General features: G+C 46.7%; 1 protein-coding gene across 1 annotated transcript in view; it reads right to left on the bottom strand.

Annotated features, from left to right (window-relative positions):
• The window catches only part of LOC116942041 (atrial natriuretic peptide receptor 1-like), a 55585-nt gene extending 45685 nt beyond the window's left edge, over positions 1-9900 (bottom strand). Inside the window, exon 1 of the mRNA XM_032953579.2 lies at positions 8204-9900. Coding sequence (XP_032809470.2) covers positions 8204-9119 — 916 coding nt within the window. The 5' untranslated portion in view covers positions 9120-9900. The remainder of the gene's footprint in view (positions 1-8203) is intronic.
• Positions 9901-15243: the final 5343 nt, after the last annotated feature.

The raw sequence follows: 15243 nt of genomic DNA, 5'->3' as shown, positions 1-15243 counted from the left end.
TCGTCCTCTCTCTCTCTCTCAGATGTGTTCTTTCCAATGGCTGCTATTCTGTTATGGGTCTCAACCACCAGATGATGCAAATGATGATCGATGAATGATTCCTGTGTGATAGATTGATATTTGATGATGGTCAATGGGTGGGTGACATGATCGTGGATTCTTCCAGTCTAAACAAAGATTCTGATTGATAGTTTATGATGATCAATGAATGGTGATGATCGATGGATAAACATAATAGAGATCAATAGATGATGACAATAATGATGATGACGATAATGGGTAAGAAGAACACTTAAAGCTATGAGGTTGAATATTTTAAGAGCCAACCTTGGGGCGGGGGCGGGGGGCTGTGTGGCAGCTGTGAAATCTGGCAGAAGGAAGCGATTGCGATGATTGGTCGGATCAATGGTTGTGTGTGCATGGCAAGGCGTTCTTGACCAAATACAATACACACAGATGGCATGGCTGCATGATGTCGGACAAAACGTCCCATGCCCGATTCTAAAAAAAACCCGAGAACTCTGTTGCAGCAGCAGCAGCAGGAGAACTTAATAGACACATAATGAATAAGCCAGGAAAAACACATTATTGCGCCTTGTTAATTGAACGCAGCTGGTATAGAGCGAACTGCATGGACACGTGATCTCCCCTGAAACCAAGATGCCCTTTAGCGGCGTGGCAACGAAACCAGATCAATTTGTCTCAATCGTGCCTCGGCTGCCTACTATCATAACTCCGAGAATGTCTGGGATTTCGCCACAACTCGAATGCCGGAGCAGGGTTGAGATTGGGGAGAGTGTTCTTGGGTGGGGTAACCTTCACGCATAAAGCAGGTTACGTTGTCAACAGGGAGAAGTGTAGATACCTCCTTTGTTGGACTATGCTTTTACTCTGACCGCCTTCACCAACCCGCGCTAACCAGCGTGGTGAAGGTCAAATGGCCCGTTACAGCATGGGGAGGATGGGGCCCTCATCCAGCGGTGGATTGACACAGGGCTGCACACTCCGTGTATGCCACCAACTTGTCTCCCTTGTATCATGGGACCCTTTTTGCCAGTATGAACAATAAAAATAGGTTTTACCCGTTCTGGCGATAAAACACGTGTTAAAATGTTCAAATACCAAATATATACCTTTTGCAAGGAATCAAGTCTGCATTGACCACTCGTACTTGTGGTGAACATGCAAACAAACATGCCCTTTAAAACTGATTGGCCTACATCATATATTGTCAGAGCCATGTTTGTTTGCATGTTCACCACAAGTACGTGTGGTTAATGCAGCCTTGATTCCTTTGGGGTTTGAACATCTTAACACCTACTGTTTTACTGCCAGAAAGGGGAAAGCCTATTCCTATTTTTCATAGTCGTCTCCCTTGCTGAGACATCTCGGTAGTGGGAGGCCCTTAATCAATGGCAGATATTCCATGTTCCTATGGCAGGGGAAGGGGGTAACCCAGGAGTGACCGGTTCCTTATATCGCTCACCACTGATGTCTGCTGTGGCCGGGAATCGAATTTGGGGCCGGCGAGTTCATCAATATATTGTTAAGTAGACAATGATGTCTTCTTCATATATCCGTCTCTCCACAAACAAAAATATATCCAGCAGCTTTCTTTCCACACAACCCATCCGCCCCATGCTCTTGTGGGAGTGGATAATTTCAGTTGTATTGATTCAGTACAGTACAACATTTGCACTGTTTTCGGCATGCAGTGTCTCATCAGCAGAGCTAGGCTTGCTTCAATCAACTGGTGAACTGCCAACTACTCAAGGCAAAGGACCTTCTCTTAAAAATTTGGAGTCGCAAAAAATCTATAATAACTCAAAATAACCACTGGCGTTGTAGTGAAGATTACAATTAACTGGCAGCCGATATTTTCTGCAGCATTAATCAAGAGATTCAGTCTCTCAAGGCCGTGGAGCCTATGGGTTGTGAAAATACTCATTGTATTAGTTGATGTGAAGGGACATACAGTGAGGGAAAAAAGTATTTGATCCCCTGCTGATTTTGTACGTTTGCCCACTGACAAAGAAATGATCAGTCTATAATTTTAATGGTAGGTTTATTTGAACAGTGAGAGAGAGAATAACAACAACATATCCAGAAAAACGCATGTCAAAAATGTTATAAATTGATTTGCATTTTAATGAGAGAAATAAGTATTTGACCCCTCTGCAAAACATGACTTCGTACTTGGTGGCAAAACCCTTGTTAGCAATCACAGAGATCAGACGTTTCTTGCAGTTGGCCACCAGGTTTGCACACATCTCAGGAGAGATTTTGTCCCACTCCTCTTTGCAGATCTTCTCCAAGTCATTAAGGTTTCGAGGCTGACGTTTGGCAACTCGAACCTTCAGCTCCCTCCACAGATTGTCTATGGGATTAAGGTCTGGAGACTGGCTAGGCCACTCCAGGATCTTAATGTGCTTCTTCTTGAGCCACTCCTTTGTTGCCTTGGCCGTGTGTTTTGGGTCATTGTCATGCTGGAATACCAATCTACGACCCATTTTCAATGCCCTGGCTGAGAGACGGAAGTTCTCACCCAAGATTTGACGGTACATGGCCCCGTCCATCGTCCAATTGATGCGGTGAAGTTGTCCTGTCCCCTTAGCAGAAAAACACCCCCAAAGCATAATGTTCCCACCTCCATGTTTGACGGTGGGGATGGTGTTCTTGGGGTCATAGGCAGCATTCCTCCCCCTCCAAACAAGGCGAGATGAGTTGATGCCAAATAGCTCCATTTTGGTCTCATCTGACCACAACACTTTCACCCAGTTTTCCTCTGAATCATTCAGATGTTCATTGGCAAACTTCAGAAGGGCATGTATATGTGCTTTCTTGAGCAGGGGGACCTTGCGGGCGCTGCAGGATTTCAGTCCTTCACGGCGTAGTGTGTTACCAATTGTTTTCTTGGTGACTATGGTCCCAGCTGCCTTGAGATCATTGACAAGATCCTCCCGTGTAGTTCTGGGCTGATTCCTCACCGTTCTCATGATCATTGCAACTCCACGAGGTGAGATCTTGCATGGAGCCCCAGGCCGAGGGAGATTGACAGTTCTTTTGTGTTTCTTCCATTTGCGAATAATCGCACCAACTGTTGTCACCTTCTCACCAGGCTGCTTGGCAATGGTCTTGTAGCCCATTCCAGCCTTGTGTAGGTCTAGAATCTTGTCCCTGACACCCTTGGAGTGCTCTTTGGTCTTGGCCATGGTGGAGAGTTTGGAATCTGATTGATTGATTGCTTCTGTGGACAGGTGTCTTTTATACAGCTAACAAGCTGAGATTAGGAGCACTCCCTTTAAGAGTGTGCTCCTAATCTCAGCTCGTTACCTGTATAAAAGACACCTGGGAGCCAGAAATCTTTCTGATTGAGAGGGGGTCAAATACTTATTTCCCTCATTAAAATGCAAATCAATTTATAAAAATTTTTACATGCGTTTTTCTGGATTTTGCTGTTGTTATTCTGTCTCTCACTGTTCAAATAAACCTACCATTAAAATTATAGACTGATCATTTCTTTGTCAGTGGGCAAACGTTCAAAATCAGCAGGGGATCAAATACTTTTTCCCTCACTGTATATTCGAAGAAGACACATTGTCTGTTATCTATTTGTGATATTTATATTCTCCACCGCATCGTAGGGTGCATTGCTGCGGCGCGCTAATCACTGCGCCGCAGCTCCTCCGTTGAACAAAATAAAAACCAAGAAAACAATCCTCGGATTATTATCTGATTTTTCATTTCACGGCGAGAGACCTCGGGAGCCCAGCAGGGAGTGAGAGGCGGTGGGTGGGGGGTACTGTTGGGGGGGGGGGGGGTAGGCGGAGGGGAAGATGACGATGTCTCTGCGGGGTCGGTGTAATCCGGCGGATTTACACGTTTCACGCGAAGCTGGTTTATCCCTCAAATTATTGGCCGCGGCCAATTACGGCGGGGACTTTTAGAAACGGGCCACCGGGCGCGCCGTGGTCCTCTAAATTGGGCCCCGCGCGAGCGATCATCGCTGACGAATCGCGCGACTAACGGCGCCAAATGCCCGCGAGCCACTGAGTGGACTTTCAGCAGCAGTCGCTGGGCCCTCCTGTTAGAACAAAAACAAACAAAAAAATCCCACCATCGTAATACCGTGGTTTTCAGATTATAAGACTTTCCGGAAAGTAAGACACACCCCCTCCTAAAAAAAGTGCGCTTGGTGCCAATATAGTTACGCACGCACACAGTAGGGCTGAAGGATTAATCGATTTCAAATCGAAATCGCAAATTGAAACAGCGCGATTAGCAAATCACAAAGGCTGCAAATTTTTGCGATTGAAATAGTCCTATTACTTTCTTATTGGAATTGTTTTCTTTTATTATTATTATTAGAACTTTCTTTATTTAACTTAATTGTTCTATGTTTGATTGTTCTATTTCATTTAACACATTTTAATAAATACATGTTGGAAGCAATTTATATCTTTGAAGTTTTCATCCTTGCATTAGAATATATGGAGCAGTTCATATGTTGATGGTATCACGTGGTAATTAATGCTCCATCACATGTTTTAAATCTATTACACAGTGAATATTGAACTGAAGCTTTACTTTAAAAAATGTAATCGCAAATCAAAACGCAATCGCAATATCTGTCAGAAAAATCGCAATTAGATATTTTACCCAAATCGTTCAGCCCTAACACACAGCTGCCGGATTAGATAATACGTACCACTGCAACATTTGCGTTACATATGCATGTTGAACTTCTTTCGCACCGTACTTAGCCAACCGTGCTAATCGAAGGTGCGGGAAATACGGGGGGTTAGGAAGCACCTCATAATACGGTATATAAATATATATATAACTGACATATATTCATTTAAATCTACTGGATTTCAACTTCAATAGTGCAGTTTTTTTTCTGGCTACTTGGTGCCTGTTTAAACATGTTACAATTACAGTTTCCATTCACCCACGTGCACGCGTGTACACATGAGGCCCTTTCTGTCGATCCACAGTGCTGGATGACAGCCTGCCCGCGCTATGTCGGTCACAGGGCTTTGTTGAGCCATACTTCACCGCACCTGGCCAGTGCGGGTTGGTGACGGCGAGGAGCATGACCCGCGGGAGAGCACAGAGATGCGGGGGGAAAAAAACTAATAATTTTGCTCCTCCGTGTCGTAAGTGTCATTTATTCCAGTAACGTGTTTCAGTCCTCGTTTACCCATCACGATACGCGTTTTAATGATCACTGACGTGCCCGATGACCGCTAAACAATAGCCACGCGTGAGACAGCGTGACGCGAGTGAGGCTGATTTAAACGACGAGATATCCGAGTCAAACGTGAAGGGCACACACAAAGACCTCCTGTATAACCTTAACGTACTCTCTGGGGGGCAAGTGTTGTCAGCGAGCACCTTTAAAGGCCGGCACGGCACACGAGCTGGTGGTGGGTGTCCAACATCGTGCCCGGCCGCCTTTGTCTCCCCAGTTCGCGACGCTTACACACCGCACCAAGTAGTCAAGTGAGGCTAAGTCGACCTCGACGAGGCCCAGAACGGGTCCAGATATAATCGTCACTGGTGTGTGCCGCGAGCGTGAATGGAACTCGGTTGGCCGGGTTCGTAGCGCAGCGCGGTAGCCGCTGCACCACCGCTCCCCACACGTGCGAGCACCACCCATGGGTGCACAACATCCCTCTCTCGCCACGCTCGGATGTGGCGACGCATGTTGAGATGCGCGCACGGTGCCTCGCCCCGAGGTATTCGTCTGCAGATCTCCCAGAATGCTCCCTGTCTCGTTGCATCCCCAAAGCTACACAGCGACGAGCCTGTTGAGTACAATACTTGCGTGGGTAAACTACCAGGGCTTGCCAGGTGTTGTAGGAGCAGTGGGGGTATAAAGTACCTATGCTTTCGCATGCATACATATGCATTGCGTCGCATCTGTACATTGAGATATATCTGTGTTGTCCCCTCGTGTACGTGGATATTCTCCGTCGTCAACATCACCATCCGCTATCATGATACACCCACAATCATTATCCAATAATCACCCGTCATATCACCAATCATAATAACGGTAATCCGTGACCCACGACCAGAAGTCGAACCCAGGTGCTATGGCTTATCAACTCACTACAATCAACCCGCGAGGTAAAATCACCAATCCCCACTACGACAGTACCTGCTTCTTTGTGTTTCGTTTATTCACCCCCCCCACCTCCAATTATAACGGTCGGCTAGGTACGGTGCTAAAGAAGTTCAACATCCATTTAAACTACTATACTATTTTAATTTTACCAAATAAGGCCCACTGAGCTATACGGCTTTTTTTCAGAAGCGATCTGGCTATCAAAAATGAGAGCTCAACGAAGTGGCTTGTCACGTCGAAATGTATCGCAGCCAAATAATCTAGATCTAAAGTTTTCGTGATTGCAGGGATCCATACTCTTTGGTTCTTTCGGTAAAGTCACGTAATTTATTTTATACCTACTACGTGATTTTACCGAAAGAACCAAAGAGTATGGATTCCTGCAGTCACGAAAACTTCAGATCTAGATTAGTTGGCTGCGATACATTTCGACGTGACAAGCCACTTCGTTGAGCTCTCATTTCTGATAGCCAGATCGCTTCTGAAAAAGAGCCGTATAGCTCAGTGGGCCTTATTTGGTAAAATTAAAATGGTTTAATAGTTTAAATGTATGTTGAACTTCTTTAGCACCGTACCTAGCCGACCGGTAAAGTCACGTAGGTATAAAAAAAAATTAAATTTATTTTATACCAACGTCATTTTACCGAAAGAACCAAAGAGTGCGCAGCCAAACACTCTAAACGCGTGGATGTTGAGTCGAAGAGTGGAGGGAAAAACCGGAGGACCCGGAGAAAAATCCACAAGACCATGGAAGGAGAGAGAGAGAGCGACACACAAACTCCAAATATACAACAGGCGTCAGGGTCGGGATCGAACCCACGCCCTCCTGTATACCGGGCAATGCGGTTAACAGCTCGCCACCGTGGCGCCCGCACATGCAAGGAGACTAAGAAGACCGTGCCCCCAACATCGGCACCACCGCCGAATGAACGCGGCACGAATTGCATGGCAACTAAGGGGAGGTCGCCCTGACTCGAACCCTGCCTTGAACACAAATCTGATAAGACACCCCCCCCCCCCATACGGTACTCTGTGAAGGTTCCCCCACCCCCCTCGAATTTGAGCAGTGACAATATTTTATCGTCTTGAATGAATATAGAATTGTTGTTTTCACTGGTATATCGAATTTAACTGTGTTGAACTATTTTCTATAATGTAATTGTTTATTTCATGTTAATGTCGTGTTCTGTCTTTTTTTACGGAATTACAGTGGTTATTTGCAGTGGTTGTAAACTCTTGAAATGTGTATTTATCTTATAAATCGCATCTGATGCATTCAATGTACAACTTCAAACGTGTGTTCTTTTTTAAATAGCGCCTTGAGGCCTGTGTTGTAAATTGCGCATTCATAAGCAGAGATTATGATGATCTTGTTGCTTCTGATGATAATGACGATCTGAAGTTGTGGTGAGATGCTGATGATGGGTTCGGCCGTGGTGGTGGTGGTGATGACGATGATGGTGATGGTATCGTTGTGGTGGTAAGATTATAGCTATGGTATAATGATGACGCGATGGAGTTGGTGGTGTGGGAGATGTTGGTGATGATGATGACGATGATTATTTGACATGTGCCGCTGCTGATAATGATGATTACGACTACGATTACTACAATGACGCTGCTGCTGCTGATGCTTCACATTTTCATGATGCTGCTGCTCATGACTTTGACAACGACCACTGCAATGACACCGCAGATGATGATGCAGTTCTTGATGCTGCTCATTATGATGAGAATAACAACTAAGACGATGACAATAACGCTGCTGATTAGCGTAAAAATAATGACGCTGCTGTTCCTATTGCTGCCCACGACGATGACCATTATATGTGTATGTATGTTGAACTTCTTTCGCACCGTACGTAGTCAACCGTGCTAATCGGAGATTCCGGGGAAGGTCAATAAACTAAACACAACAATCAGTTCTCAAGAAATTCGTTTCCAATATACAACTAGACATGATGATGTCAATAGAGACATGATGATGATGATGTCCATCATTAGAGCTGCAAGGCCAACCAGCCGTCATCACACCGCTCCCTCCCATCACCCTCGTGCGCATCTGCTCACCCCTGGCCGTGCGCTGCATGTTCTCCACGGCTTTGGCCACGTCGCGGCTCGTGATGATCTGCTCGTCCCACGTGTAGTGCACCACAGTGATGTCCTGCGCTCGCAACGCCATGAAGACTCCCTCTACCGTGAAGTAGAACGGACGGTCGTCCTTGTTGGTGTCCGAGTAGATAAGCATCGCTTTCCTCCTCCAGCCGAACAGCGCGTGGACCCGCGCGGCCATGCGGCCCAATTTCACGTGCGAGGGCCCGACTCGGGTCAGCATTCCGTACTCCCCGCTCTTGTTGTTGAAGCCGTGGGCCGGCGCCCCGGCCGTAACGAGTGGCCTCCGCCAGTGCGTGGCGAACCGTGCCACGGGCGCAGAGCTGTAGACGCAGCCCGGCCCGAGGAAAGCGGCCGGGTCGTGCTGGAGTTTGATGTCCACCGCTTGCAGCTGAGCTTCCATGTCCGAGCAGAAACCATCTTTGTCCTCGGTGCTGGCCAGAACGTACGTGAGCCGGTGGCGGCCCAGCCCCAGGGACGGGTCGGCGTTGACCCGCTCCAGGGCCAGGACTACCGCGGGCCCGACTCTAGACCAGGACCACGGGTAGGAGGAGTTGCGCAGCGGGAGGAGAACGGCCAAGGTGACCACCGGCGGGGCGTCGGTGCCGTTGGCCCTCTTGTCCGCGGTCTCGAGGGCGCTTTTTGCTTCGAGGCCAGAGGGCGCACCACCAGCAACAACGCCTCCGCCACGGTCACCGCCGCCACCGGCACCAAGAGCCACACCACCACCACCACTAGCGGCACCGCGGTCACCGCCAACGCTGCCACCACCAACACCGCCGCCACCACGACCAGCGGCCGCTGCAAAGCAGATGAGAAATGAGAAAATTCCCGGCGCCGAGCAGAGGAGCGAGGGCATCGGACGGGGATGCATTCCCAAACCAAGCAGTCCACTCCGTGTGCGCGCGACCAAGTGACAGACTAAGAGATGACAGACAACCTCCTCAATCCGCTCCGTTTAGTCCTGCTGCGGATTACGATAATTGGCACTGCTGCTGCTGCTGATAAAGATGCTAATGCTGCTGCTGCGACAATAGTCTCGCATAACAAGGCATCCCGTCGGCTTCTAGATGGAGACTGGACACGAGACCACCACCGGTTGAATCCACTCTCGAGTCGAGACAGCAGAATCTCCCCAGCCGCTCCTCCTCATGGCACCGTGTGCTGGAGCCCGTGTCTGTCGGCGGCCTGACGTCCCTCACAGCCGGCTTCGGTCAGAGTCATCATCACCGCCACCAACATCCTCCTCTCATCATCCTCCTCATCGTAATCATCAGCATTAAAATACACTGCTGCTTCAGGGCGCGATCTGAGTGTGCGACCGACCCGAGCCGCCTCCTCCCTCTCGACACCCCCCGTCGCGAGCCTTTATTTCAGTAGCTGTGGTGGGCTGAGCTTAAAGAAATACACAGGGAGAGAGAGAGAGAAATGCCACACGAGGAGAGAGGCAGCAGTAGTAGTAATAATAAAATAATAACGCTGCTCGAATTGGCCAACATCATCTCTGCGGCTATGTCAGCCGGGGAGAAGCGACACCTGCTGATGAATCGAGATCCTGCTCTTGGTGCCCGGACCCTCGCGCTCCGCGCGCACAGCATGAAAACGCGAGCTACCCCAAGGACTCAATGTTAATAAACACACATACGCAGGCAATACGTGTCCTTCATTCAGCTGTCCCTTGAAACATAACAAATGCACGTTGTGCTATATATACATCCCGTCGGCCACATGGTCTTCTGGGAGTGCATCATTCCAGTCGCATGGATTCAACACAGGCAAATATCTGGCACCGGTTTCGATGTACGGTGTATCATCACATGTGTATATAGAGGATCGCAAAACTTGTTTAATTGTTGGCGCAGGCTGCGGCCTTTCCGCATATCTGTGGTTCATCAAAGTCGTCCCCTCTCTCTCTACGAGTAGGAACATCAACATGATCATGATCTACGAGAGTTGAAATTATTGTTATCATCATTGGCAGAGTCTCATTTCCTTGAATCAGCAGTGCTGGTGAACTGCAAGATGTTTATAGGCAAAATACCTTATCTTTAAGAGAGGGGTCCGAGTTCTACGCTGATTTTTAAAAATATAATGCATATATAAAATGCACCATACTGATTATGTTAATCATTAATATGTATCGTAATACATAATAATGATTTGTTTTGTGTTATAGATTAAATCGCTCGTAATATTCACGAGTCGCAGAACATATGGTTGGTTACCTATATCATCCATAACGAACCTAACGACTCTTCTGTGTATTAGGACGTTTTGCGTGGAACGAGGACTCGTTTCTCATAGGGAGAATTCTTGCCAACGGAATCACAATCTTTATTTAGACTGCAGGCGGAATCCGATGAGCCATGAAGAAGCTCTTTTTCACAGATGTTCAGTCAGCAATTTGGGCTGGTCGGCAAGAGACATCAGGAAAACTCACCACAGCACTGCTTCAAGCGGTCTAGAGCTTGACAGTTTTGAACCAGTGCTGCCGAAAGCGACGACTCTCAGTTGGTTTGATGGGACTTCACACCTGTCAACCCCTTATCAGTGCCTTACTTCTTACATACCAATTCAGACCTCACTAATCACCCCGTGCCCTTATAAAATATCAACGTTCATCCTACAAAGTCCCATTACAAGGGAGAAACACAAACCAAATAAGACTCAATTGCTTTGTGTTGTTGCCCGTATTGAAACGGCTGTTACGCCGTATGGACCTGAAAACACAATTTCCCTGTACAAGAATACGGGGTGAACCGTGTGGGTTGACAGGGTTGACTTAAACGGATGAATATGCTCACGTTGAGGTTGGCGTGTGTGCCAGTAGGCGGATTCGGGGGGAAGTGAGTGGCCTGGTCAAGAATATCTGAAACGCTACCGATGAATGTTTGAAGTGGGACAATGGCGTGACTGTGCGCTAGGCGGTTTGCCACAGGCAAGCCTCGTGGCCGGCTCCATGAATGAAGGAGTTCCCAACTTGTTACGGTAGAGGGCGCTCCCTCATGGCACAATAATTGTTGATGATCATGGTTATTATTATTTCGATCGCCTCATTCCACTGAGTGTCCAAGACTACTGTAAGTTCAGGAGGAAAGGCTCACTGAGGCAAAAGGAAAATGTCCATGCGAGTCATGGTTTCAATTGTTTGCCTCGTTCCTTATTTGTGGGGTTATCTTGTTCATAATTATTTTTTGGAAAAGATCACGTGAGTAAAATGTGTGTCGTACACCCTCATCCACCCAACATAGCGAGTTAATAAATTGTTCACGTGAACATACGTGGAAATGTATTGCTGCTTCAGAACGCCGGTGTGTTGGAGAGCAATACACAACAAATTAAGATGAATAGATATTGGTCGTGAAATCCTAAGGGTTAAATTTACCAACCTCTCTGGGGTTATCTTGTGCTGTATATAAAACACAAACACGTGTGTGCACCATTGGCAAATAGTGCCGCAAAGTGTGGCGGCATCTGACGGTTGTGGCCATAATGCTAGCTTGACATTCATGGTTATTACATTAAGCAGCAGTGGACTTTGCCCGTTTTCGATCGGCTTTAGCGTCACACTCCATGGAAGGCCAATTACTTGGTTCACCGACGATGAAGCGTTGAGCACTCGTCTTTAAGAAATGTATAACATCAGGCTGACTTTGCACTTCTGGAGGGTTCCAGGAGGGGGCATGGTTAAGGACGGAGCAAGGCAGGTGGCACGTGTAGGTCGGCCCAGAACCTCCTGGAAGATCTCTGGGAGGGGGCGTGGCCGAGGGCGGAGCCAGGCCACGCGGGGGGGCATAAAAGGGAAGCCCCGAGGGTCAATGGCGGCTGTCTACAGATGGAATGGAACCCGAGGTGCTACGTCTTCGTCTCCGTCTGCGGCGTTGTGGGTCAGACAGCATGTGGGCTGCTCTGACCCGTAATTAGTTATCCCGTGTGTAAACAGTGTGTAAGATATATAGTGTAGAATAAACGTTGTTGCTTCCTAAAATAGTGTCTCAGAAGTGACTCACTACACAAGCAAACTCTGGACCAGTATCTAAGGGTCCGTAGCATAGATAGGTCTTAATAACAATTCTAGATTTGAAGCTTTCGTGACTGCAAGGATCCATACTCTTTGGTTTTATTCGGTAAAGTCACGTAGGTAAAAAAAAAAATAACAAAAAATCACGTTTCGGCCACAATACAAGTGGCCTTCATCAGGTGAAGGAACTGGACTGTCCAGAGGACAGTGGTGGAGTGAACACAGCCAAGCCCAGACCGCATCCTTCAAGCTGTGTGGGAGGAAACAAAGCACCTTGACAAAGGAGTTAGCATAAAAATTAGCATGTAATTGGGGGATTAGCATGATGCACGTAGAGGGCACATGTTCAGACCGGCGAGGGGGGGAGTTTACATAACGTTGGTGTGAAGGGAAAATAAGCAGCTGTGAAAGTTTGGGATGCCACTACTTGAAACAAAATATACTGTACCATTGAACATGAGTTTAATGTTTGGTTTGATTTAGAACATCTTTCCAGTGATTGCTTAATTTGAAACCATCCTCTCGGTTGAAATTGTGTCTGTGTTTGTAAATCTGAATTGCCTCGTGGACAAATCTCTGATAAAAACCGGTAGGTTTGCAGAGAACCTTGGTATCGGAGAAAACTATATCGTGATCACCCACAGCGTTGTAACAGTGATCAGCTATGGCAGAAGAATTCATTCTGCCGTGTTTCAAATCTGATTTGTGCTCGCGAATTCGGTCAGAGATATGTCGTTTCGTCTCCCCGATAAAGCAGTCACCACAGGTGCAGCTCAATTTGTAAACCCCGGGGTACTCTAAATCAGGAATGACATCCTTTACGGATGGGATCAGGTCACGGATTTTGTGAACTGTATTGAACCGGACCAGGATCTTGTGTTTGTTTTGAATTTTGGAGATCTTTTTAGTAACGCCTGCTATATATGGTAGTGTGATGGTTTTGATCGGAGTATCAAGTGGTTGTTTCTGTATGGAGGGAGAAACAGCTTGGCGGATGGTACGGTCAGAGTATCCGTTCCTCTTGAGGGCCAGATGTATATGTTTTAATTCACTGGCCAGGTGGTGTTGGTCTGAAATGCAATGAGCCCTGTGGTATAACGTTTTGATGAGAGAATTATTTTGAGTCGGGTGGTGGTGGGAATCAGGTTTCAAGTAGGAATCTGTGTGGGTGGGTTTCCTGTAGACAGAATGTCCCAATAAGCCATCAGGTCTCCTCTCAAACAGAACATCCAAGAATGGCAGTTTGCCATCTTTCTCCACTTCCATGGTGAATTTGATGGCGGGGTGTCTGGAATTGATGTGGTCTAGGAATAGGTTCAAAGCTGGGAGGCCATGTGGCCAAATGACGAAAGTGTCGTCTACATATCTCTTCCACAGGGAAGGTCTGAGGGTGGAAGTCTGGATGGCGTCTGATTCAAATTTCTCCATGAAAACATTGGCTATCACTGGTGACAAGGGGGAACCCATGGGGGTACCCTCATTTTGTTTGTGAAAGGTGCCATTCCAAGTAAAGTAGGTGTTGGTGAGGCAGTGCCTAACCAGCGCAGGTGTATCGGGGTCTAGTCCATGTTGGACCAAATTTTCAATTATTTCAATGGTATCAGGTACTGGGACCTTGGTGAACAGAGAGACCACATCGAAGCTGACAAGGATATCGTCATGGGACAGTACAACGTGTTTTACCATAGAAACCAATTGGGCTGAGTTAAATACTGCTGAGGTGGTCTTGCCAGTGAAAGGCAGCAAGGTATCTGACAGAAAACAGGCTCGCCTGTAGGTCGGGGAGTAGATCGTGGATACGATGGGTCGTAGTGGGGTGCCTTCTTTATGAATCTTGGGAAGACCATAGAATCTAGGGGGCCTTGCAGCAGAAGGTTTTTAGGGAGGGACGTTTAGTTGGTTCGATTAGGGAGGTCGAACTTGTGATGATCTTGTTGGTTTTTATCGTTAGGCTATTAGTAGGGTCATTTTTAATTTTTGAGTAACTTCCATCGTTGAGCAGGTTCTGGATTTTGTTGTTGTATGAATCTTTATCCATAATTACAGTAGCGTTGCCTTTGTCGGCTGAGAGGATGACTATATCATTTCTGTTTTTTAAATTCGCGAGTTCAGAGCGTTCATTTTTTCTGATGTTGCTAATGGGGTTTTTTTAGCATTCTTAAGAATAGTGGCTATTTCAGCTCTCGCAACGTCTGCTTGGATGTGTCCTATGCCTTTGAGGGCTACATCGACCTGTCACCCCAAAACATATACCAGTAGATGATATCATCTCTCAGATGATCACTGTTCTCTGCAAACCTACCGGTTTTTATCAGAGATTTGTCCACGAGGCAATTCAGATTTACAAACACAGACACAATTTCAACCGAGAGGATGGTTTCAAATCAAGCAATCACTGGAAAGATGTTCTAAATCAAACCAAACATTAAACTAATTTTCAATGGTACAGTATATTTTTTTTCAAGTAGTGGTATCCCAAACTTTCACAGCTGTTTATTTTCCCTTCACACCAACATTATGTAAACTCCCCCCCCCCCTCGCCGGTCTGAACATGTGCCCTCTACGTGCATCAAGCTAATCCCCCAATTACATGCTAATTTTTATGCTAACTCCTTTGTCAAGGCGCTTTGTTTCCTCCCACACAGCTTGAAGGACGCGGTCTGGGCTTGGCTGTGTTCACTCCAGCACTGTCCTCTGGACAGTCCGGTCCCTTCACCTGATGAAGGCCACTTGTGTTGTGGCCGAAACGTCGTGATTTTTTATTATTTTTTTTTACCTACGTGACTTTACGGAATAAAACCAAAGAGTCTTAATAACAAGTTAATGATTCATGGTGTTCTAGAGTTTAGCATAAATCATAATAATCTCCTCAGCTTCCAAACTCATATATTTGGCTACAGCAAAGGAACTGAAAACAAAAAAAACGTAATACACGGACCAATCAGGAAACAGGAATCCAAATTAGCTTCTTATAGAA

The sequence above is a fragment of the Petromyzon marinus genome, chromosome 13 (assembly GCF_048934315.1).
Source record: "Petromyzon marinus isolate PM22_M1 ecotype Great Lakes invasive population chromosome 13, UKy_Petmar_22M1.pri1.0, whole genome shotgun sequence".
NCBI classification, from domain to species: domain Eukaryota; kingdom Metazoa; phylum Chordata; class Hyperoartia; order Petromyzontiformes; family Petromyzontidae; genus Petromyzon; species Petromyzon marinus.
Note: the sequence above shows the minus strand (reverse complement) of the source record. Positions and strands in the feature narration are given on the sequence as shown.